We start from the raw sequence: 26,857 nt of genomic DNA, 5'->3' as shown, positions 1-26,857 counted from the left end.
CTATATAGACCCCCCAGGGGTCTACGATGACTTCCAAGGGGTCTACGGCAGTGAAAAAATAAATCGGGGGTCTATGACCAGTAAATGGGGTCTACGATAGAGAATCTCATTCAAGCAAGTAGAGACTTCAACTTTCGTTTTCCATTAATGATTAGTGGCTTAGTTAAATCCTTTGAATTGTAACTGTAATTAATTTTGTTATTTTTAAATGTTTACGTCTTATTTTAAAAATCGTTTTTCTGTTTACCTGAAAGTAAAATTGTACAAGGCCGAGTCTAAAATGAAATGTAGACAGTAAAGTAACGTCTATATAAGATACTATAAGATAAGATAAGTGTTGGTTATTCCAATTTGTCTTCATTACTTCCTTGTTGACTAGCAGTTCCTTTTAGTACAAGCTTTTTATGTGACAAATTTTCAAGTTAAGTCGCTATGAAACCATCATTGATGGAACATCATTTGGGACAACGCCAACATGATAAAATAGGTCGAAATTTAAAATGGGCTACTTCCCATCACTTTAAGTTCAGCACGGAGCCACAGTAGAAGAAAATGTTTGATTTAATTAAGAATGAGTGCAATGTATTTGCTAAGCAAGCCCAGTTGCGACCTGTATTTTTGTTTTACTCTTTAGGCAGATACAGGGCCGTTGTCCGCGGGGGTCTGTTTTGGGTTTTTCTTGGGTTTCCTACGTCGGTCTATTACAGGGGCTTTCCTCTTGGGCTGTCCTGAGGCTCATCAACTGACAAATTTGAAAGACTTAAAGCTCATTATTTTCCGAAGGGCTCTTATTGGCTTTGAACTCTCTTTTCCCACATACTCTTTTTATTGGAAGTTCAAATATCCATTTGTCATATCGCTTCTCCTTTTTTATCATCATTTTTTTTTTACATATTTATGGTTCTATTTCATCTTACATGCTATAGTCCCCCTTATCATTTCTGAATGGATTGTCTCAAATATTATCTCGGTTTTCATTTATGTTCTGCTTTCATTAATTTCTTTGTAAATATTTTTTTTTCTAACTCTCTCTCTCTCTCATTTCCCATCTTTTTATTCTCTACTACTTTCTGTCTATTTCAGTCTCTGTCTCTTGTTTGTCATTCTTTCATTCATTCTCTTACACTTCCCATCATAGTTTGTATCAGCTTGTATCAGTTTGTATCAGTTTGTATCAGCTTGTATCAATTTGTATCAATTTGTATCAATTTGTATCAGTTTGTATCAGTTTGTATCAGTTTGTATCAGCTTGTATCAGTCTGTATCAGTTTGTATCCGTTTGTATCAGTTTGTATCCGTTTGTATCCGTTTGTATCCGTTTGTATCAGTTTGTATCAGCTTGTATCAGTCTGTATCAGTTTGTATCAGTTTGTATCAGTTTGTATCTGTTTGTATCAGTTTGTATCCGTTTGTATCAGTTTGTATCCGTTTGTATCAGTTTGTATCCGTTTGTATCCGTTTGTATGAGTTTGTATCCGTTTGTATCAGTTTGTATCCATTTGTATCCGTTTGTATCAGTTTGTATCAGTTTGTATCAGTTTGTATCCGTTTGTATCAGTTTGTATCAGTTTGTATCCGTTTGTATCAGTTTGTATCAGCCCATTCATATTTTTTCCGTTTTTCCCCCATTCTCTCTGATCCTCTTCTTCTTAAACTCCCAGTTTCTCTTTCTATCTCTCTCTCAATCTTTTTTTCAGTCTCTCTCAATCACTCTCTCTATCTCTCTCTCAATCTTTTTCTCAGTCTCTCTTTCAATCACTCTCTCTATCTATCTCTCTCTCAATCTTTTTCTCAGTCTCTCTTTCAATCACTCTCTATCTCTCTCTCAATCTTTTTCTCAATCTCTCTCAATCACTCTCTATCTCTCTCTCAATCTTTTTCTCAATCTCTCTCTCAATCTCTCTCTTAATCTTTCTCAATCTCTCTCTCAATCTTTTTCTCAATCTTTTTCTCAATCTTTATCTTTCAATCTCTCTCTCAATCTCTCTCAATCTTTTTCTCAATCTCTATCTCTTAATCTCTCTCTCTCTCTCTCAATCTCTCTCTCAACCTTTTCCTCTATCTCTCTCTCTCTCAATCTCTCTCAATCTTTTTCTCAATCGCTCTCTCAATCTCTATCTCTCAATCTCTCTTTCATTCTTTTTCTCAATCTCTCTCTCAGTCTCTCTCAATCTCTCTCCATCTCTGTTTCTCAGATGTGTGTTTGCTTTCCTGAAGCCCTACAACACAGCTCACTTCACCGGACTCCTGATGAGCAACATGGCCCTCCTGGAGGAGACGGTCAACGTTTCCCTCATTTGCATACTTATGCTTGAGATTATGCTGAAACATTGGAGGCTCAGGCGCGCACTGGCCAGGGAGAAGGTCAGTGTCTCTCACCTTCACCTATCCCGTTGCTGGTTGGACTGTTGGGGCACCACACAAGATTTGTCGACCGTCTTTCTCCATTCCTCTCAGTCTTTTACCTTGGATAGAACCTCTTTTATAGTCCGCCCATTCTTTTCTCCCCATCACTTCCTCTGTCTGCCTCGCTTCTTTTTCCTGGTACTGTTCCCTGAAGGAAGGTCTTTGCGAGCCCTGTAGAACTTTTAAAATGGGTATAGAGTCTTAGTTTGCGTTGTTTATAGTATGTAGCAGGTCGTCGGAGGGTCCAATTCTAATTATGAATAAATATAGAAGCGAAAATTCGATATAATAGTTATTGTATATAGATAGTAGGTATCCTGACGTCAATCTATCCCAAGAGATTACTAGTTATTGTATATAGATAGTAGGTATCCTGACGTCAATCTATCCCAAGAGACTACTAGTTATTGTATAGAGAGAGTAGGTACCCTGATGTCAATCAATCTCAAGGGACTACTAGTTATTGTATATAGATATAAGGTATCCTGACGTCAATCTATCCCAAGAGACTACTAGTTATTGTATAGAGAGAGTTGGTACCCTGATGTCAATCAATCTCAATGGACTACTAGTTATTGTATAGAGAGAGTTGGTACCTTGATGTCAATCAATCTCAATGGACTACTAGTTATTGTATAGAGAGAGTAGGTACCCTGATGTCAATCTATCCCAAGGGACTATTAGTTATTGTATAGAGAGAGTAGGTACCCTGATGTCAATCTATCCCAAGGGACTATTAGTTATTGTATAGAGAGAGTTGGTACCGTGATGTCAATCTATCCCAAGGGACTATTAGTTATTGTATATAGATAGTAGGTACCTTGATGTCAATCTATCCCAAGGGACTATTAGTTATTGTATAGAGAGAGTAGGTACCCTGATGTCAATCTATCCCAAGGGACTATTAGTTATTGTATAGAGAGAGTAGGTACCCTGATGTCAATCAATCTCAAGGGACTATTAGTTATTGTATATAGATAGTAGGTACCTTGATGTCAATCTATCCCAAGGGACTATTAGTTATTGTATAGAGAGAGTAGGTACCCTGATGTCAATCAATCTCAAGGGACTATTAGTTATTGTATAGAGAGAGTAGGTACTTTGATGTCAATCTATCCCAAGGGACTATTAGTTATTGTATAGAGAGAGTAGGTACCTTGATGTCAATCTATCCCAAGGGACTATTAGTTATTGTATAGAGAGAGTAGGTACCTTGATGTCAATCTATCCCAAGAGACTATTAGTTATTGTATAGAGAGAATAGGTACCCTTATTTCAATCTATCCCAAGAGACTATTAGTTATTGTATAGAGAGAGTAGGTACCTTGATGTCAATCTATCCCAAGAGACTATTAGTTATTGTATAGAGAGAGTAGGTACCTTGATGTCAATCTATCCCAAGAGACTATTAGTTATTGTATAGAGAGATTAGGTACCCTTATGTCAATCTATCCCAAGAGACTATTAGTTATTGTATAGAGAGAGTAGGTACCCTGATGTCAATCTATCCCAAGGGACTATTAGTTATTGTATAGAGAGAGTAGGTACTTTGATGTCAATCTATCCCAAGAGACTATTAGTTATTGTATAGAGAGAGTAGGTACCCTGATGTCAATCTATCCCAAGGGACTATTAGTTATTGTATAGAGAGAGTAGGTACCCTGATGTCAATCTATCCCAAGAGACTATTAGTTATTGTATAGAGAGAGTAGGTACCCTGATGTCAATCTATCCCAAGAGACTATTAGTTATTGTATAGAGAGAGTAGGTACCCTGATGTCAATCTATCCCAAGAGACTATTAGTTATTGTATAGAGAGAGTAGGTACCCTGATGTCAATCTATCCCAAGAGACTATTAGTTATTGTATAGAGAGAGTAGGTACCCTGATGTCAATCTATCCCAAGGGACTATTAGTTATTGTATAGAGAGAGTAGGTACCCTGATGTCAATCTATCCCAAGAGACTATTAGTTATTGTATAGAGAGAGTAGGTACCCTGATGTCAATCTATCCCAAGAGACTACTAGTTATTGTATAGAGAGAGTAGGTACCTTGACGTAGTAATAGTTATATCTTATGTGACTTTAAAAGTTTCATTGAGCTTATATTTACGAACCATAGTCGTCTCTATAGACCTTCGTGTCAATTTGAAAGTCAAACGTTGCTAAATCTACATTCCAATGTGCTTATAATTAAACATTGTCAACAAAGGTCGATAACAATGTAATACATGCCATTCTTTTCATTTCTAATTGTTATGTCCCCTTGTTCAGATGAATGCACGTGCCAGCGCCTCTGACCAGCTGCTGAGTGTGATGATGGCGCTAAAGAGATCCTATCCTAAAGGCGGATCAACAGCAACGAAGGAAACTGACGAGATGCATAACTACGGTAGATGTAGCACGCACGACGTAGCACGCACGACGTAGCACACACATTTCATACACAATAACCCAGGGCCGGTCCTAGAGATTGCGGGGCCCCATGCGAAACGGAAAGCGCGGGGCCTATTCTGGGTTGTGAAAAGGATAATAAGTGAAAATTAAGATTTTGTATTAGAAAATTAATTCGTCTTTGCATTTTGTTTATTCTTTACTAAGTACTAAACCACTGTCAAATTAGCTTTAAGAGCCATCTACATTAGATAGTAGTTTTCCAACAAAAAGCCGATAAACATTCAAATCTGTCTTTTAGATTTACTATCGACTTGCAAAATATCGCTTTTGATTTTTTTGAAGATTTTAGAACTATATTTGTATGCCAGAGACTATTCAAGTAAATTAAGAATTAGAACTTTTTTGTTTTGGGTAAAATTTGCCTTATTATTACATTTTTTTAAATGAAAGCTGACAATGCCGTTTTTTTTTTATTGCTAGAAGGATTGGCGTTTTCCATATTGAATGACACCCAGAAATGACAACTTTGTCTGTTTTTAAGGAGATTTGCATCATTTTTTCGAAGATTTTAATAATTTCAGGAGATTTTCATGACTTTTTCGAATATTTTAAAATTTTATGAGAATTCTGAAATTTAAGTTAAAATGGTTTATTTTAATAATTTACACCTAGAATTCGCGCGGGGCCTATGAAAGTGCGGGGCCCACTGCGGCCGCATAGGTTGCAGTGGCTTAAGACCGGCCCTGCAATAACCTCACACAGGAACTTTAGCACGCCCATTAATTTTGATAATTCCTATAGTCGGAACTGGTTATAACACACTGTCAGGTTTTTTTTCTTACTTGGCTCATTCTGGGTTACTCAATTACAATAAACTCATATGTCCTCCCAGGGAGTACATAATCAAAAGGGATATAACTATCATACCAAAATATCAACAATGCATCACATTCACTCTCGCCATACCCCCCCCCCCCTTGACACTACGCACATGACGCACTGACGTTGAAAAAAACACAGACGTCAAAATCTACATAGCAGTCAACTTACACACGTCAAAATACAGACGTCCAAACGGACAAGTCTAAATCCTAGAAGTGTGTTGTCATCGACATTGAATAATTGTGCAAAGTTTTAACTTGATCCGTGAACAGGAAGCGGAAAGAAATGGCGCGTTGAAGCAACTACCCTGACAGACATACCATTTAGCTCTATGAGTTTAAGAAAACGTGTGGCTGTGGGTTGGTGCATCTGATTAACGAGTTCAAGGTTGTCCTGCCATGTCATGTGACCTTTTGCCTCGTTTCCAAACTGCAGCCACCGGAAGGATGTCCGACTCGATGGAGACGTCTTACGTCAGTCTCGTAGATTACGACGGGAAAAAGGAATTCCTCTTGGGCAGGGACTCGGCTGCTACCTCCATGACAGGTAAGTGCTTGGTGTATGTATGCCTGGGCATGCTGCCATGGAAACAGTCGTAAGAGGCCAAATGAGAAGCATAACTCGTATGGAAATGCCTAAGGCAGCGGTTCTCAACTTTTTAAGCTTGGCGACCCCTTTTTACAATCCCCCACACCGCCGCGACCCCTCCCCCCCACACACACACACATACTGCAATAGAAGAGTAGACAATAACAATCCATATTTTCAATGGTCCTTGGCGACCCCTGGCTAATCGTCAATCGACCCCCAAGGGGGTCGCGACCCACAGGTTGAGAACCCTGGCCTAAGGGGTGCGAGAGCATTCCTATTGCACTTTGCGGGGTTGTGAAAGAGCTCCAACAACCTTGTCAACAATCTAGGCACCGTTCCTAGAGGGTCCGTTTCATAAATGGCTTGTCCCGCACGGTTAGCTTGGAATAGAAAAGGAAAATGGCAGTGATTCCCGGAGTACACGGCCTTCGACCGCGGCTCTAGTCTGCGAGTCCGGAGTGACTGTGTCACTGAAAATGACAGCGTCAAAATAGATTAAATAGTAAGACCCCCCTTGCAAGACAGAACAAACTGTTCAATCAAGCCTGTAAGAGGGAGCTCTTGTTGGCTTTTGCTGGCCTAGAGTTTCAAGAGCTTAAGACTCAACTCTACCTGACAGTTTCATACTGGTGTATGTGTGATGGGGGAAGGGGATATTTCTGAAACCAAGTCTTTTGTACACCAACATAAAAAGAAGCGTCCTCTGTTTGGGACAACAAAACTCGAATAGCCGCAGAACAGAGCCGTGAGAGTTTCAACAAACGAATATTCCCCATTGGTAAAAATCACTTAAGCAAGAGACACTTCAAGACAAAACAATAATAAAAAGTAAAGTTGCAATAATACATTTTAAAAAGACAATATTAGCAATGTCTTCGATTGGGAAGACTATGGATGAGTGCATTATTTCACCTGGCCACGCATTTTAATTGCGACCTACCTTTATATTTTCTCAAATCAGATGCAGACAAAGCTGCAGTCTGCCAGGTGTCTCTATTAAAGTTTTCTTGACGTCTTCTGCGAATGTCAAGGGCGTTTCTCTGGGTCTCAAATGTGAGTTCTGCGTCCTTTAGGTGAGAGCTCTCTGACTGCTCAGAGGCCACCTTCAGCCAGCTACCGTCTTCTAAGCCGATGTGGAAAAGAACTAACGCATGAGTTGTATCTTTATAGAGCTTAAATGAGGGCGTGGGAGGGTACGCATTTTGTCCAGCGGTCGTCCCGTAAGCGGAATAAGTGTTCGACCCAGCGCATCTGTGGAATGCTAAGTAGTGCTTCTATACTGTTCACGCCGGCCTCCATTAAAACATGGTTACTAATGTAGTAGTCCTGCCAGCTTTTAATTTAAACACATAGCTTTTTGCTAGGTCTGTAGAGGAATCTACATATTTAGATTCTTTTGATTTGATTTTTAGAATTATGTCAAAAATGTTTATAGATTTTAAAAAAAAATCACATAGACAGTTTTATTTTAAGTTACTAAAATTATTTTTGTACAAGATTGACTTTCAGGTATTTCCATCTCCGCAGTTGCCATGGTGATATTTCATCTTCTGACTTCCGGCCCACGGAGACTCCAGCACACACCAGTGATCAATGAATACATACCGGAAGTGATGGTCAGGTCTTTCAATTTGCTGGCAGTACTGGACATCATTCAGTATTGCTACATGGCCGTCATGTTCGCAGTTCTGTGTGCTAGTAGCTCACTGTACAGATCAGAGGCTTACAAAATGATATTTGAAGTAAGTACTGGACAGGGGCCAAGTAAGTACTGGACAGGGTCCAAGTAAGTACTGGACAGGGCCAAGTAAGTACTGGACAGGGGCCAAGTAAGTACTGGACAGGGGCCAAGTAAGTGTGGACAGGGGCCAAATAAGTACTGGACAGGGGCCAAGTAAGTACTGGACAGGAGCCAAGTAAGTACTGGACATGGCCAAGTAAGTACTGGACAGGGGCCTACATAATAATATTTGAAGTAAGTACTGGACAGGGGCCAAGTAAGTACTGGACAGGGGCCTACATAATGATATTTGAAGTAAGTACTGGACAGGGGCCTACAAAATGATATTTGCAGTAAGTACTGGACAGGGGCCTACAAAATGATATTTGCAGTAAGTACTGGACATGGGCTAAGTAAGCACTGGACAGGGGCCTACAAAATGATATTTGAAGTAAGTACTGGACAGGGGCCTACAAAATGATATTTGCAGTAAGTACTGGATAGGGGCTAAGTAAGTACTGGACAGGGGCCTACATAATGATATTTGAAGTAAGTAATGGACAGGGGCCTACAAAATGATATTTGCAGTAAGTACTGGACAGGGGCCTACGTAATGATATTTGAAGTAAGTACTGGACAGGGGCCTACGTAATGATATTTGAAGTAAGTACTGGACAGGGGCCAAGTAAGTACTGGACAGGGGCCTACGTAATGATATTTGAAGTAAGTACTGGACAGGGGCTAAGTAAGTACTGGACAGGGGCCTACGTAATGATATTTGAAGTAAGTATTGGACAGGGGCCTATGTAATGATATTTGAAGTAAGTACTGGACAGGGGCCAAGTAAGTACTGGACAGGGGCCTACGTAATGATATTTGAAGTAAGTACTGGACAGGGGCTAAGTAAGTACTGGACAGGGGCCTACGTAATGATATTTGAAGTAAGTACTGGACAGGGGCTAAGTAAGTACTGGACACGGGCCTACGTAATGATATTTGAAGTAAGTATTGGACAGGGGCCTATGTAATGATATTTGAAGTAAGTACTGGACAGGGGCCAAGTAAGTACTGGACAGGGGCCTACGTAATGATATTTGAAGTAAGTACTGGACAGGGGCCAAGTAAGTACTGGACAGGGGCCTACGTAATGATATTTGAAGTAAGTACTGGACAGGGGCTAAGTAAGTACTGGACAGGGGCCTACGTAATGATATTTGAAGTAAGTACTGGACAGGGGCTAAGTAAGTACTGGACACGGGCCTACGTAATGATATTTGAAGTAAGTATTGGACAGGGGCCTATGTAATGATATTTGAAGTAAGTACTGGACAGGGGCCAAGTAAGTACTGGACAGGGGCCTACGTAATGATATTTGAAGTAAGTACTGGACAGGGGCCAAGTAAGTACTGCACAGGGGCCTATTTAATGATATTGCAGTAAGTAGCGCTATATAAAAGCTATAATAATAATAACTGTTTAATGACATGACTAGACTGTATGATGACAAAGTGATGAAGTAATATCCTTGTAGTTACACGTTTTACAAACATAATTGTTATATTACTTAAATAATCATCTCTCCACCTTGCTGTCCCACTAGGTAGCACATTAATGTTCACAATCACAACACAACACTCAGATGACTCGACTCTAGTATGATAAGTATCTAGTGTAGACTTCGAATCCTGACTCCCTGTAAAGACAAAAATAAAGACAAACTAAAAAAGTCTAGTAGACTATCACTATGGCATTGAAACAACTGCGAAATGCAGTCATGCCTTAGATACTCACCCTAAACAGGGGAACACTGAAGAATCTCAACAAACGTTACACCAGCAGAACAAAAACACTCCATTAGCTTACAAGCAAGGCAACAAAAAGAAAGTGCGTTCAAAAATTGTGCACTTAATGCACATTGGTGCTAGAATGCCATAACCTACGCACCAACAGTTACAAACCATCGTGACGCCAGTCCAGAAGGCCTGCTACCCACACCCACTTAGATCAGCGGTTCTCAACCTTTTAAGCGCGGCGACCCCTTTTTTTCAATCCCCCTGTCTACCGCGACCCCCCCCCCATGCATACACATAAAGCAATAGAAGAATAGATACAAACAATCCATTTTTTTCGATAGTCTTTGGCGACCCCTGGCAGATCGTCAATCGACCCCCCCCCCAAGGGGGTCGCGACCCACAGGTTGAGAACCCCTGACGTAGATTGTTTGTTTGTTTGTAAAATGTTTTGCATGTTTCGGATCTTCCTTCATAGCTGTGGATAATCTACTTCCTAGTCCAAACCTCCCGCAGGACGACGGGGGATGGCAGCGGACAGGCTAATGAACCCTAGACCATCGAGACAACCGAACGACAGTCCAACGCGCATACCGCACGACCAGGCGACTTATCTTATCTTATATAATACAGACGTTACTTCAAAAAAGAAGATGATTACGTCCTACGCGTTTTTATTATTATTATTCTATTAACCAATGACTTAAATTCTCCCAAGTCACTGGTTTTCCTGGCTGGCTCAGGCAACCCATTCCATGCTCTAATCGCACTAGGGAAGAAGGAGCATTTGTACACATTTGTCCTAGCATATGGGACGAGGAATGTGCCTTTATCTTTGTGTCTTTCAGAGTATTTTATTAAATTTTGTTTTTGTATTTGAAGATTATGGTTCAGTCTGCAAGAACATCTGAAACATGTAAAACATTTTACAAACATCTATCTTGACAATAACTCGAATCTTTTGTCTCTTGAACAGATGAACATAGATTCCGCCCAGTCTGACGCATCACTGGCTAACGCCGCCAGAGTGATGAATACGCTGTTACGACGGGGCTCACACGAAGCCCATAGGGTCAAGTCTAAATCTAGTAAGTCAGCGGTCAGCTTTCTCCCCTGTACTGTTACCAACTTTAATCTCATCAACTCTTTCTCTCCTTATCGACGATGCCAACGTTGATTTAACCCTATTAAACTAAATAGATTTTTGGATTTGTGTGAAAAGAGCATTCCGTTATAAATTGATACCAAATATATATATATATACACAATACACATAACCAGATTTATACTGTAAAGCTTTGACTCAATTAAAGCACTCACCTACATATATATATATATATATATGTATGTATATAGTGTCAATTTTACAGACACAAATAGTTACTAAGCGATCGACCTAACCTTGAGCCTTGTTTAAACACAGGAATAAAAAAATTACCTTTACTTTCCAAAACTAAACCCACGTGCCCAGGGTGAACTCAGGGACGTCTAAAAAATTCTGAAATTCAAAATCCTAGTTTTCATCGAGATTCGAACCCAGGACCCCAGGTTTTGAAACAAAGCGTTTAACCGCTCAACCACCGCCACCTCATACATTATATTCACAACGTCCATTATTTGATTCTCAGTGTCCACCGTGTCCAAAGAATACGGGGCGGTCATCGAGAGCTTTGAACTGGACAAGAACGCCCTCATGCTGCTGACCACAGATGACCACCGACCGCTCCCCGTCATGCAGACCAGCGTGGAAGTCTTGGAAGGCCGGACACAGTACACGCTGGACAACATGTTCTCGGACACTGACCTCGACTACGCCAGGCAGAAAGCCTTCAGGGAGAAGAAGCTGAAGGAGATGCTGAGCGAGAGGCACACGTTTCGTCAGCAGGAGAGGTCAGCCTCGCGAGAGAAGAAGAGGAGAGAGATGATTACAGAAATACAGGTAAATGGCTCAGAGATTTAAACCCCTTTGCCTACTAGTGAAACCGGTAGTGTTTAGTAAACATGTGAGTGCCATAAATTTGAATCACTTAAAAAAAAAAAGGGGGACAACACATTGAAAAGTTGTAGAAGTTGAAGGACTTTGAATAGTACGTTTGTAGTAATGACTAGTAGGTAGACGCCTAATAACAACCAATACTATCAGATATTAATGATATAAACATCCAGGGACACCGTTGATAGGTTTGTCTGCGAGAATCAGATCTCTATGTTATTTTAAAAAATTCTGAATAGATGAATGTTTCTTTGAAGATTGATTGATTTAAAGATAGTGAAACAACTTAGTGAAACAACGTATTGAGGCAATTTAGTGAAAAAGGCAAGTGAAATTATTAGTGAAACAATTTAGTGAAACAAGCAACCGAAACTGTTTAGTGAAACAAGCTAGTGAAACTGTGTAAGGGAAATAATTTAGTGAAAAAAGTGAGTAGCGAAAAAAAAAAAGCTAGTGAAACTAATTTAGTGAAGGAACTTGATGAAATCATGTAGTGAAACAAGCAAGTGAAACTAGGCAGTGAAACAATTTAGTGAAGCAGCATAGTGAAACTAGGCAGTGGAACAATTTAGTGAAGCAGCTTTGTGAAACTAGTTTGTTAATAAATTAATGAAATAATTTAGTCAAATTCTAGGTATTTAAGCAAGTTAGTGAAACCAGTTAGCTTACCAAATTAGTAAAAACAAAGGCTACTAAAAATATATTAATTAACTTAAGAACATGTTAAATCTTATTCTAGAAGTTGTTTACATGTTGGTTAATTGGAGCTTTTCCAATGCATTAGTAAAGCGCAACATCTCAACGAAGATGTAACACGTAACGAAACCATCTCCATTTTATAACTGTTATCATCATGTTATTATTATCACCATCTAAGTACTGTCATCTTCTAAGTATTTCATCATGTAATTATTGCCATCATAAAGAAATGTGTGTTTATCAGCGTGCTATGAAAGAGTTGTTCAACATTCATAATGCCATCCTAACTGTATTTCTCCATCAATGGACACGAATTGTCTAAGATCATAGTTTAAGATTACACTCGCGCTTTGTAAACACCATCTTCCCTTATTAAGTAATTACACAGTATCAATCACGAATGTACCATTACGTATTAATTAGCACCGCAACTTCCTACAAATGTCTTTGTGATGTTATATGCAAAATTTATATGTTTATAATCATGTTATGAGATGTATAGAGATCGAGCTTTCCATGTGCTTGTAATTCATCTATAAACTTACGATATATGAAAACGTTGTCATCATTATATTACTTCTATATAAAACATATTATGTAAGGGTTGAATTAGTTTATTGTGAGTTTATATAGTTAAAGAATTATTTTACTACCACTGTTCTTTTTAAAGAAGAAATGTCATTGTGAATCATCTAGCGCGAAAACAATGTCATTGTGAATCATCTAGCGTGAAAAAAATGTAGTGATTAGTCATCTTGCATATCTATCATATTATCTATGTCATGACATTGGTCAGAGTATCAGGTTGATAAACTTGTCTGTAAGTTTGGTTTGTGTATCAGAACTAGGGACTAAAGTAGCTGAAGTCAATGCAGTGAAACAAACATCAATGCAGGCTTAATAAACGCAATCTTACAAAGAGTTTTGTTGTTGGGTCTGTGGTGTGACACTAGAAAGTGGATGGATGCATGATGGGGGAAAAGCTCATCAAACAGTATACGTCAGCAAGACTATTTACTTGATGGAGCCTGTTTGAATTGAGTCAAGGCTTATGAAACTCTGGGTATGCAAGGGCGCTCCCTCTACCAGCCTGACTGAACAACAAATTCCGTCTGGCGAGGGTCGAGGCTATTGTCTAATTTCTCAACATTTCTGATGAATTGGACACTTCTGACTACGGCGAGGCCGAAGGTTAAGCACACTGACGACCTCCGCCATTTTCCTATGCAGGACTCGCCGTTATTGAAACGGTCCCTTTTGGAATGGCGCTTGGATTGGGTGTTCTTTTACAACCCTGCACAGTGTATTGGGATTACTCTCGCGGCTTTAGACACTCCCGAGGGAGTTTTATTTTGCTACCCTTGGGCCTAGTCATTTCCTATTATGATTGTTTTCAACGGGGCGCAATGGGTAATTTTCCGGGCTGCATGATTAAACTAATTACATCGTATAATACATTAGCTTGCAATTACAATGAAAATTATTCCAAATAACAAACTTGAGCACGAAAGGAAAGTAACTCATGAAAACTCTACATTTAAATTAATCTCAGTTATCTACCTTTCATTAAGTGTTTCTTTTAGTGAAAGCTTTTTTATTTTTGTTACGAGTTAGGGAGTCTATCGATGTACAAGTTCAGAATTTCACTTCCAAATTTGGAAATAGTTAGCCATGATGTTGGGGGGGGGGGGGGAGGGCTAATATCTTGGAGATATTGTTTTGACCCCAATATCGCTATCGCCTTGACCAAAAGTTCAACAATGTCTGCATTATTTACACTTAAATCTTAACTTACCAATCTTGCCACCTTGGACACAGATGTAACACTTTCTAAAGCTTCCATCGCTTATCCCATAAACCTTAAAATCTTTTTCTTATCTTATAAAATTCAGACGTTACTTCAACAAAAAAAAAGTCCTTCGCGTGTACCTACGACAATCTAGAGACGCATGTTCAACAAAAAAAAAAAAGTTAAGTTTCCTTTTCAGACTTTGCGATTTATAGGGCAGATGATGTTAAGGTCATCTGTTTCTGTGACCCATGGTTAACGAGGGTGTCATGTGGTCAGCACAACGACCAACAGCCTTTACTTTCCCCCAACTAACGTCAGGTACCCATAAGAGCTGGGTGGACTCAGAGGAGCTGTAAGGATTCAAAATTAAAAATCCCAGGCTTGACCAGGAATCGAACCCAAGACTCCCGCGGTGGCTTCCGAAGCACAGCACTTTACCACTCAGCCTTCCATGCGCGTTAATTAATTACTTAAGCTCTGTCAAGTGTTTAGTTTTCCTGGCTGATTCAGGCAACCCATTCCATGCTCTAATAGCACTAGGGAAGAAGGAGCATTTGTAAACTTTTGTCCTAGCATATGGAATGAGGAATGTGCTTTTATCTTGGTGATATAATAAAATTCACGTCGTTCGCCCCATGGACCTCAATATTTCTCACTAAGCTTAGCGTCCTTGGGGTGTAGGAAGTAGGCTGTTAGGAAATCTATCTTATCTTATCTTATATAATACAGACGTTACTTCAAAAAAGAAGATGATTACGTCCTACGCGTCATGCATTTAGTCATGCATATTAACCAATGACTTAAATTCTGCCAAGTCACTGGTTTTCCTGGCTAGCTCAGGCAACCCATTCCATGCTCTAATGGCACTAGGGAAGATGGAGTATTTGTACAAATTTGTCCTAGCATATGGGACGAGGAATGTGCCTTTATCTTTGTGTCTTTCAGAGTATTTTATTCAATTTTGTTTTTGTATTTGAAGATTATGGTTCAGTGTTTGCCCTATGAGTTGCGGGATTAACGTCTAGGCTACTTGCCCTTTGACCTCAAATCGCTTTAGTAAACTTTAGTTTGGATAACTTTGTCATGGTAAACAGTCAACAAAATTTTTTTTTTCTTTTCTGTGGCACGTGACAGAAGAAAAGCTCGACCACTGTGAAGAACGATGAGTGACGTCACTAGGTCAGGACGACTTCCTTGCCGACACACGACCAGCTGGACAATTAAAAAGACTTTCTGTTTCGGACACTGAGCGCCCTGTCTTTGTTGTTTCTTTATTTACGATCAGGGGCACCTCAGGTGCGGGGTGGGGCGTGACCTCCGTGTCGAAGGCGCCGGGTGGGGGGGGGGGGGGAGGGAATCTTCCCACTTCAGTTAATCAGAGTAATCTGCTCTTTGTTTACACTCGCATTCAAAAAGATCCGGTGAACTTCCGTTGAGACATAAAATGCAATATTATAGACAAAGAAGAAGGAATGAGGAGGGAAAAGGTCGGGGCGATGTAATGGAACCTAAAAAAAAAAAAAAAAAAAAAAAAAAAAAAAAATGAAGAAAGAAACTCTGGGAGACATTTTGAAATGAACAGACAACATAAACAATGTCAAGGACATCAGATTGCCGCCAATTTTTTGTTTAAAAAATATAATTACTTCTGTTACAAAAAGAAATGATCAGGTAGTTGATTCAACAGAGTTAATAAGTGCAGATAAACAAAATGTGCTTTTTTTAGTACAATACCTCTATTCAAGTCTCTCCTTCATAGAACCTGGACGCTGATCTCAAAAACGGCTCTAATGGTTTTTCCTAGAAATTTGACAGTTGATGTATATCGCTGAGAAAAGAATTGCTTCCTCGTTGGCTACACAAGGAAAACTCTAGTTATTATAATTTTTCAAATTTAACAAAAATATAAATAAATGTAAATTTGGCTGGAGACTACATCTAGGTGTAGAGCCAACATGGCGTAGTCAGCCGTATTACCGTACAACTGATTGAATTTAAAGTTGCTACAATTGGATTGAAGTTTTACAAGCATTGCTAATATATTTGACGTAACTCTTATATTGATTACGTCTAGATTCTAGATCTCAAAGTAGATCTAGACTAGATTTGCAGAGTTCTAAATCAGGACTTTAAGTCTAGTGTTAAATCTAGATGTCCATATAAGGAACATACCAATAAATATTAGTACACCTTAGTCTTCCTCGCTGAGCGAATCAGATAACGCTCAAGTTTTAACAGTTGACGGTGTCGCGGGTTCGATACCCGAATTGAACACAAAATTTTTTTTAAACTTATCATTATTTTATTATTTTATTATCTTAGAAGTTCAATAGTGTAGGTAGTGTCTTTTTTATTTAATTATATTTTTTAAAATGTTTTTTCTTGTCGAAGATAAAAAAAAAAAGCTCAACCACACTTCCGTAATCTGTGTACGTGGTACCACTGGCGGATCCAGGGGGGGGGGGGGGCGGTAGGGGCGATCGCCCCCCCCCACTCGGCCGACCCCCCCCCCCCAGGGGGGGGGAGGCGGACGAACTTTAGTATAGGATTCACACAATTTGTATTCGAATTTATTACTTATGTTAAAAATATATACAAATTATTTATATTTCAACCTATTTTTAGATTATTTCGCCCCCCCTCTAGTATGTTGGCCGATTTGGTGGGGTCGGGAGGGGGCGATGGTATCAATCCCGCCCCCCCCCCCCTACACTTTCGAGTGGGGGGGGGGCGGTCCGATTTCTGATATCTTAGCCGATTCGGTGGGGTGAGGGGGGGGGGCGATTGCATGTACTGCCCTCCCCACTCTAGCCCTCTGAGTGCTGGGGGGGGGGGCGGTCCTATTTTTGTGTAGAATCATAGTTTGTGAACAAAATTAGTTGAATATATATAATATAAACTACGTATTGATATGTGACCCATTGTATATTATGTCGTACCATACTCTAATCTCAAATTGTATCATTAGTAAATTTAAATGAAAAAGGGTTGTACCAGTTGGGAGGGGCGATACATGCAATCACATTACCCCCATCGGAAAAATCAATACTTTTTCTTTTTGTATTATAGTTAAGAAATTACAAAATTTAAAAAAATCTGATATTAATATAATTTATATACACTATAAATTAAATTCTTATATCGAGTCGCCCCACCCCTATTCTTTAATGCCAAATGCAATCTTTAGCAGAAATTATTAAAGAAGCGAAGATTAATCGTTTTCACTCTACCGCCCCTCCCATTTCCAGACAGAGTTTATTTATATAATTTCACATGAATTTATCATAATTATTTTAAGAAAGACTTTCCATTGGAAAAGTTATAATTCAAACGAAATTTTTCAGTATAAAAGTCATGATTGAGATGAGTTCTAAACTCAAATAATGTTTTCATAGTCGCCTTTTCCCAACCTTTACTCAATCTGATATTTTTCTAGTTAAATAAATTTGGGACTATAACTCACAATTTATACTTCAATTTTCTTAAATACTATTTATCGAATAATTTTTTTTTCTTCGGCGATCCTCAAAGCAAAAAGCTAAATATGTGGGGTATCGTATCTTTTCAAGAAACAAATCAGTTTTATTTGCAATGTATTATGGGCCTATAAATTTATATTAGAAAATTTTTCAAGTACAACATTATTCGAAAGGTCCTTTTTTAATAGTATGAATAATAAGCTTTAGGTCAGGAGAATACGTTTCTGCAGTGAAGAATGCAAGAAAACGCTTTTTTGGGTCGGGGCTTCGCCCCGAAATCCATTGATGAATAATGAGCTGTAGATGTCAGGAGAATGCGTTTCAGCAGTGAAGAATGCAAGAAAACGCTTTTGGCGTAGGGGCTTCGCCCCGAAATCCATTGATGAATAATGAGCTGTAGATGTCAGGAGAATGCGTTTCTGCAGTGAAGAATGCAAGAAAACCTTTTTTGCATCGGGGCTTCGCCCCGAACTCCATTGATGAATAATGAGCTGTAGATGTCAGGAGAATGCGTTTGATGAAAATGAAATGTAGGTGTCAGGAGAATGCGTTTCTGCAGTGAAGAATGCAAGAAAACCTTTTTTGGGTCGGGGCTTCGCCCCGAAATCCATTGATGAATAATGAGCTGTAGATGTCAGGAGAATGCGTTTCAGCAGTGAAGAATGCAAGAAAACGCTTTTGGCGTAGGGGCTTCGCCCCGAAGTCCTTTGATGAAAATGAGCTGTAGGTGTCAGGAGAATGCGTTTCTGCAGTGAAGAATGCAAGAAAACCTTTTTTGCATCGGGGCTTCGCCCCGAACACCATTGATGAATAATGAGCTGTAGATGTCAGCAGAATGCGTTTCTGCAGTGAAGAATGCAAGAAAAAGCTTTTGGCGTCGGGGCCTCGCCCCGAAGTCCATTGATGAAAATGAGCTGTAGATGTCAGGAGAATGCGTTTCTGCAGTGAAGAATGCAAAAAAAAAAAACGCTTTTGGCGTCGGGGCTTCTCCCCGAACTCCATTGATGAATAATGAGCTGTAGATGTCAGGAGAATGCGTTTCTGCAGTGAAGAATGCAAAAAAAAAAACGCTTTTGGCGTCGGGGCTTCGCCCCGAACTCCATTGATGAATAATGAGCTGTAGATGTCAGGAGAATGCGTTTCTGCAGTGAAGAATGAAAGAAAACGCTTTTGGCGTCGGGGCTTCGCCCCGAACTCCATTGATGAATAATGAGCTGTAGATGTCAGGAGAATGCGTTTCTGCAGTGAAGAATGCAAGAAAACGCTTTTGGCGTCGGGGCTTCGCCCCGAATTCCATTGATGAATAATGAGGTGTACTTGTCAGGAGAATACGTTTCTACAGTGAAAAAAGCAAGAAAACACTTTTGTCGTCGGGGCCTTATAGCTCTGCCCCAGTTGTTTTGTTTTTCGCCGAAGGTTGAGAAATGATATATATATATATATATGTGTGTGCGCGCGCGCGCGCGCTGTACGCACGTTTATGCATAGGTTAGGGTTTACTGGGCGTTAGGGTTAGGGTTTGGAAAAAAATCGCCCCCCCCCACTCCAAAGTTCTGGATCCGCTAGTGCGTGGTACGCATGTATAAGATTCTCCTAAACCAGTGATGCTCAACCATTTTAATGTCCAACACTCGTCTCGCGGGCCGCATGACCGTAAAGTTACAAAAACTAAATGAAATTGTTCTGAAACTATTTCACCAGGACACTTTTGATGTAATGCTACATTCATCATTTCATGTCTTCTTCTTCTTCTTCTTCTTCTTCTTCTTCTTCTTTATTTTCATCATTTCATGTGATATTTGACGATTATATTTTTCACGCGTCAGAAAATAACTTCATTTGTCTACTGTAAATGTTAGCAACAGCGTAGGTCTCTATTTGGTTAATTAACAACAGTGTGGGTCTCTATTTGGTTAATTAGCAACAGTGTGGGTCTCTATTTGGTTAATTAGCAACAGCGTAGGTCTCTATTTGGTTAATTAGCAACAGCGTAGGTCTCTATTTGGTTAATTAGCAACAGTGTGGGTCTCTATTTGGTTAATTAGCAACAGCGGTTAATATTCACATCAATCCTCCAATCTCTAGTTGTAGTGAAACAATCTTTTATTCGTGGTTGAACAGCCACACAATTCTTTATAGAACAAAGGTGTAGGCTTATTATCATGTTCCACAAACTAGTAAAGATCCGCCCACTGGTCCTGGTAGATTCTGCATCCAGAGTCTTTGTTCATAAACGCACAAACGTTAAAGGTCATGGTATCAATCCATCAGAGAAAATATGCTTGTCCTAAAGTAGGTAAAGACACGTTTTTCAACCTTTTTTTTTTTTTGGAGGGGATTTTCTCCACTTTGTGTCGACGTTTCGGCGGGCCGGATATAACCACGTCGTGGGCCGGATCTGGCCCGCGGAACATATGTTTGGTATCACTGTCCTAAACAACCCAAAACCATATTTAGACTTGATAAGGTCCTAAATTATTTCAGATATATGAGCCCTTGTAAACAACATAAACCAAACTTTCATTGGCTTTTTTTTTTTTAAATGATTGAAAATATCCATGGAATCATATTTTTTTTTTTTTATTTGGGGGGGGGGGGGGGGGGCTTGCTACAGTTTATATCAGGGCCGGCCTTAGGCCGATTTCACAGATTGCGCCAAATTGCGCCCTGCGCCTAGCATTGGCACCGCAAATTATATTTAGTCGTGCCTCTTGTCACAGGCTTGTAAAGATCTAGGACTTAAAGGGTTAACCTATTTAATGTATCGTACTATTGACGTAACTTTGATTAACTCACTGGTGTTTGTTGCCGACACCAGTTTGTTGGCACGTTGGTACGACAGTTGGGGACGCTTCCGACAAGTGCCGAGAGCTACACAGGCAGTTGAGTAGACCAGACCGAAAGGACGCGTGGTGGGGGCTCTGTGGTGCGGAGCAGGCAGTCCTAGCCCAGTTCCGAGTCGGACACGGTCCAATAGGCGTGTACTTTGGACGGTGGAAGGAGAACTACGACACACGGTGCCGCCACTGCGTCGAGGACGATGAGACAATAGAGCACATTCTTTATGAATGCCGAGCTCTGCATGGGGGACTTTTGTTTTTTGTACGGGATAAGACGACCTTACACTGCCCGCTTCCTCTTCCGTGCTCTAAGGGAGTAATCTCAGCATGGTTCGTTACTAATGATTCGGTGATTGTTGCATTTGAGCTGCATCCTGTGCTTGTCGTATAATAAATGTTGATGAAATAGTCTAATTAAAAGTAATAGTTTTATTGTAAAAATAAAAATTACATTCATTCATTAAATTGGGCTCCACAATTTGTAAGGCCGGCCCTGGCCTTATGTCACCTATAAGTAAATCCAGCAATGCAAGCAACATCAATATAAAAACGAATCGCAAGACAAATACTCCTTCTTCCCTAGTGCTATTAGAGCATGGAATGGGTTGCCTGAGCTAGCCAGGAAAACCAGTGACTTGGCAGAATTTAAGTCATTGGTTAATATGCATGACTAAATGCATGACGCGTAGGACGTAATCATCTTCTTTTTTGAAGTAACGTCTGTATTTTATAAGATAAGATATGCCCGTGATCTCCTTGCCTCATACCTTGAAACTCTGACACTCTCAGCATCACGCAATTAGGAGCGATCGAGGGCTAGTGTTTTACATCCTTACATGTCCATCTTTCACTCCTTGAGGGAGCGCTTAAGGATGTCTTTGTAACGAGGAACTGCATTACAAAACAATGTTATAACTGCAATAACCAACATAACAAAACAATGTTATAACTGCAATAACCAAACATAACAGAACAATGTTATGACTGTAATAACCAAACATAACAGAGCAATGTTATGACTGTAATAACCAAAAATAACAGAGCAATGTTATGACTGTAATATCCAAACATAACAGAGCAATGTTATGACTGTAATAACCAAACATATATATATGTAAGGCTTGTCTTCGAGTCCGAAGATTAGTGAGGAATACAGTATTTCCCCCTGGCTGTGCAGTCCCAGCTGTGACCTACATATTTTGCCAAATTCAAGGCAAGGATAACCATTGTCCGCAGGTGGTCGATTTAGATTTTCTTTTCGTCCTCTGCGTTTGTCCTTGGCAGCAGATTTTTTTTTTGGTAACCAAACATAACAGAACAATGTTATGACTGCCAACAACCAACATAACAGAGCAATGTTATGACTTAACAAATAAAATAACAATGTTATGACTGCCAACCACGAACAGAACGGCGCTAAACCAAAGATGAACTTTGTAACACCTCCAGAGCTGCCATTTTTTTTGTTCTGTGACGTCAGCTCCCATCGGTCAATGTGAACGTGTCCATCGAGGGATTCTAATTCTAAATGGGAGATAAATGATCGAGTGGACAGAGGCTCTGTCTGGTCACTAGAGATTTCTATCTCTTCGTCCTTAGTGGATGCATGGACCGCAATAGCAACAGCCACGTCTGACTCCACAACAAAATAGGTTAAGTTTGGTGAGGATAATAAGATAAGTTATCATATAATAAGATACGATATCATATAATAAGATACGATATCATATAATAAGATACGATATCATATAATAAGATACGATATCATATTGTTATAACCCTATTCGCGACGCAAAAGGGTTAACTGTGTGTAATCAGCTGACATATGTGACACAGGCCAGTAATACAGTTTAGCGTGCTATATTGAAAGGCAAGGGACAGTACTGGCATGAACTTTGCACGTGAATAGCGCCCGTGTTATGGTCATCTGATCATAAGCCTGCGCAGACCAGACACAGTGTGTAGGAAAGCGGCAGTTCAAGACCGGAGAGCGTTGAGACCGGGACTGTTAGTCAGCCATGAAATCGGTCTTGGTGCAGTCCTCCAGTGAAACGTACGAGTCCAGGAAGAGACAGTAGAATTATGTGTTTAGCAGTGTTTACAGAAGGCCTGAGTAGGAGAGAATCGTATCAATATAACAAGATACGATATCATATAATAAGATAGATGTATCACGAATAACTTTTTTCACTGTCATTTAAAGATGATAACTTTAAACGGAAAAAATAGCTTTTTTGAGTAAAATCTCAAGCGCGAATAAAAACACTAAAAAAAGTAAAGAAATAGCGCCATTAGCAAACGAAATGAAGGCTCATGACATTAGACAAACATATTGAAGGCTCATGACATTAGACAAACATATTGAAGGCGCATGACATTAGACAAACATATTGAAGGCGCATGACATTAGACAAACATAATGAAGTCTCATGACATTAGAGAAACATAATGAAGTCTCATGACATTAGACAAACATATTGAAGGCTCATGACATTAGACAAACATATTGAAGGCTCAAGACATTAGACAAACATATTGAAGGCTCATGACATTAGACAAACATATTGAAGGCTCAGGTTATATAAAAAAATGAAGACTCGGGTTATATAATAAAACATAATGAAGACTCAGGCTATATAAAAAAAACATAATGAAGACTCAGGCTAAATAAACAAATGAAGACTCAGGCTATATAAAAAAACATAATGAAGACTCAGGTTATATAAAAAAAATGAAGACTCAGGCTATATAAAAAAACATAATGAAGACTCAGGCTATATAAAAAAACATAATGAAGACTCAGGACGTATAGTTCACACAAAATAAGTGGCCTGGACGTATCATAAGTCTCGAACGTCTCCTTACAGACATGTAAACGTCTTATGCATCACAGCGAGGTACAGCAGCGGGCTGGGTTTAAACTCGGGGCTATCATGGTGACAGTCCGAAGCGCATAACACACAATCAGGCTGCCCTCGACACTGACTTATAAGAATTATAAAGATGTATAAAATGTACTACTTTCTCATACAATCGGACCCTCTGATTGGCAGTGTAGAGCAGCTGATAAGAAAAGCGATTTACTTTTCATGGACATGGATGCGCGGTGGCTGAGTGTTAAAACTCTTGGCTTTCGAACCAGGGATCCCGGGTTCGAATCCTGGTGAAAACTGTGATTTTTAATTTCGGGATCTTTGAGCGCCTCTGGGTCCACCCAGCACTAATGGGTACCTGGCATTAGTTGGGGAAAGTAAAGGCGGTCGGTCGTTGGGCTGACCACACGACACCATGTAACCATGGGCTACAGAAACATCTGCCCTATAGATCGCAATGTCTGAAGGGGGAACTTTATTTTTAAGTCTTTTTTTTTTCAAGGACTGCTGAACACATTAAAACTCAGCAGCAAACAAATCTGGCAACATGAAGAAGAATGAAGATGAAGAAATGATGCTGTTTATAATTTTCCAAAGCCAAGGACTGCTGAACACCTTAAAACTCAGCAGCAAAACAAATCTGGCTACATGAAGAAGAATGAAGATGAAGAAATGATGTTGTTTGTAATTTTCCAAAGCCAAGGACTGCTAAACTCCTTAAAACTCAGCAGCAAAACAAATCTGGCTACATGAAGAAGAATGAAGATGAAGAAATGATGTTGTTTATAATTTTCCAAAGCCAAGGACTGCTGAACACCTTACAACTCAGCAGTAAAACAAATCTGGCAACATGAAGAAGAATGAAGATGAAGAAATGTTGTTTATAATTTTCCAAAGCCAAGGACTGCTGAACACCTTACAACTCAGCAGCAAAACAAATCTGGCAGCATAAAGAAGAATGAAGATGAAGAAATGATGTTGTTTAATAATTTTCCAAAGCCAAGGACTGCTGAACACCTTACAACTCAGCAGCAAAACAAATCTGGCAACATGAAGAAGAATGAAGATGAAGAAATGATGCTGTTTATAATTTTCCAAAGTCAATCTACTTCTCATGTAGGTCTATTGACAATGTAACGATTTCTAGACTAGTGACAAGATACGAATAATTGTATGAACAAGTAGAGTGAAGAAAAAAAGGAACAATTATCTAGTCACTGTAACCAAAGTAAGGTCTCTTCAAACACAAGTGCCGGGAACTACGAGGAAACAAAAGTGGAGATAAATGGGTCTAAAAAAAAAAAAATGTCTCCCACCAAGACTGCTCATTATTTCCTCAAATTTGTCGGCCGGCGCCAGCAGACTTGAGTAGGCAGACGCAGAAGTGATGACGTTGGCGGGTAGTGGCACGAGCTGTTTGCCGATTGGTCAGAATGGTAAGTTAGCTTTATGAATGGAGAGCTCTTTGTTTTCCTTTTTTTTTTTTTAGCTTTTGGTGTTGAAGAGCTCCTGTGATCAAGTCTGTCGTTGTAAAGATCTGGTTATGAATAATGCATAAGCTCGATTTAAAAGCCATCTATCAATTAGATACTTTAATATCTAAACTAAGAAGCGAGTGTCTATCTTTATTTATCATGGCATAATACGCAAAACTCTTTCTCTGTGAGTGTGTGTTAGTCTGTGTGTGCGTGTGTCGAGCAAGGGAGGAAATGGTTCAGACATGAGAGGTCAAGGCTATGGCCTATCTCTGATGTCAATCCAATGTTGAATCTTATTATATAGAAGCAAAAAGGTCTTTGTGGCAGCTGGGCATTGATATAGAGTCATCTTATCTTATCAAATACAAACGTTACTTCAAAAAAGAAGATGATTACGTCCTACGCGTCATGCATCTAGTCATGCATGTTAACCAATGACTTAAATTCTGCCAAGTCATTGGTTGTCCTGGCTGGCTCAGGCAACCCATTCCATGCTTTAATAGCACTAGGGAAGAAGGAGCATTTGTACAAAATTTGTCCTAGCAGTGTAACGGGGAATGTGCCTTTATCTTTGTGTCTTTCTGAGTATTTTATTGGGTCGTTTGAGGATTATAGTTCAGTATGCATGTTTATAACTGCTACTTTACTTTTAAGTCTTCTGTCCTGAAGGGTCTCTAAACTTAATGATTTTATTAAACGTGTTTCTCTTATCTACACTCTCCGTTACTCATTACGTTTTTTGTCATTCCCGTAATTCTCTCCGAATCAACGATACCATCGTTGATTTGACATCAGTAACTTAAATTAATTTTTGGTTTATAAACTTTGATTTGTGTTATATAATAAAGAGCATGCATTCTCCTGTAATTCTATACCAAAAAGAAATGTTTTCTGATTACAAAGACAAATGCTGTTGAAGTTTTAAACTGGGGTACAATGTAAAAATGTGAAAAATATTCAATTCTCTCAGAACGTGAAAAATAAATACGGAGATAAAGAGTTAAGGAAAGGAGTTAGAGAGTTAAGGGGGTGTGTAATCCCAGGCTGCCCCTCGCACCAATGAGAAAAACACATACACATTCACATTTCTTCAGAATGAAAAACTCTTGAATAGAATTTATGAAGGACCTACAACAATGTCTGGAAATATTGGTCAACAGTTTCTTTTCATCGCAAAAAAAAAATGTTTTCTAGTTTTTCATCAACAAATCTTTCTTCTCATTTATTGAATTTGAGAATTTCATCAAATTTTTTTTTTCTGGTTGATGAATTGTACAAACTTAATAAGGTGATTATTTGTTGATAACAAAAGTTGAAGCAAATTAATCCAAAAACGGACAAAACAATACACGATAATGATGTTTTTTTTAATAATATAATCTCCCTTACATTTATTTTATGTTTTAAAAGAGGTGTATTTAAAAAAAAAAAAAAAAAAAAAAGCAAAATTTTTTAAATAAAGCTTATAAAAGACAAAGATTTCTTCTATGTAAATAGACTTATCATAAAGCTTGAAACTTTGTGACTGAATAGACCCCAACGTAATCTTATTTCTTCTATTGTAAAGTTTTTTTAAAAAATGGAAAGCTCTTGTAGCGTAATCTAAAATAAAATAAATTCATTTCAAATTATCTCCCCTACATTATTTAACTATTTTGAGTAGAAACATGAATCTACTATGAGCAAAAGTAAAAAAAAAAAAAATATCTGTTATCATTTCTGTGACAACCACGAGGCGTAAACCACGTGACAGTGTACATGAATATGAAAGTGGTGAGCGCTTTGCGCTAATTGGTCAAAACTAAATTATACTCACCCAGTCGTGATATTAGCAAGTGTTAACCTCGCAGACATCTTTCTCGCCCTGAACATACCTCCATTCTTATCACCTGAGTGTGGTACTACTGACCTGTCACA

At 39.1% G+C, this 26,857-nt stretch overlaps 1 protein-coding gene across 2 annotated transcripts in view; it reads left to right on the top strand.

Annotated features, from left to right (window-relative positions):
* Positions 1 to 15,520, top strand: part of LOC106053012 (uncharacterized) — a 32,381-nt gene extending 16,861 nt beyond the window's left edge. Inside the window, exons 7-13 of one of the 2 annotated variants that reach the window (XM_056036844.1) lie at positions 2,196 to 2,364; positions 4,681 to 4,798; positions 6,121 to 6,231; positions 7,804 to 8,018; positions 10,763 to 10,874; positions 11,415 to 11,725; positions 15,405 to 15,520. In XM_056036844.1, coding sequence (XP_055892819.1) covers positions 2,196 to 2,364; positions 4,681 to 4,798; positions 6,121 to 6,231; positions 7,804 to 8,018; positions 10,763 to 10,874; positions 11,415 to 11,725; positions 15,405 to 15,440 — 1,072 coding nt within the window. In that variant the 3' untranslated portion in view covers positions 15,441 to 15,520. The remainder of the gene's footprint in view (positions 1 to 2,195; positions 2,365 to 4,680; positions 4,799 to 6,120; positions 6,232 to 7,803; positions 8,019 to 10,762; positions 10,875 to 11,414; positions 11,726 to 15,404) is intronic. The other variant, XM_056036845.1, reaches the window with a different exon arrangement.
* Positions 15,521 to 26,857: the final 11,337 nt, after the last annotated feature.

Source organism: Biomphalaria glabrata, chromosome 7 (genome assembly GCF_947242115.1).
Source record: "Biomphalaria glabrata chromosome 7, xgBioGlab47.1, whole genome shotgun sequence".
Lineage (NCBI taxonomy): Eukaryota > Metazoa > Mollusca > Gastropoda > Planorbidae > Biomphalaria > Biomphalaria glabrata.
The sequence above is the reverse complement of the archived record's forward strand: the minus strand, read 5'-3'. Positions and strand labels throughout refer to the sequence as shown.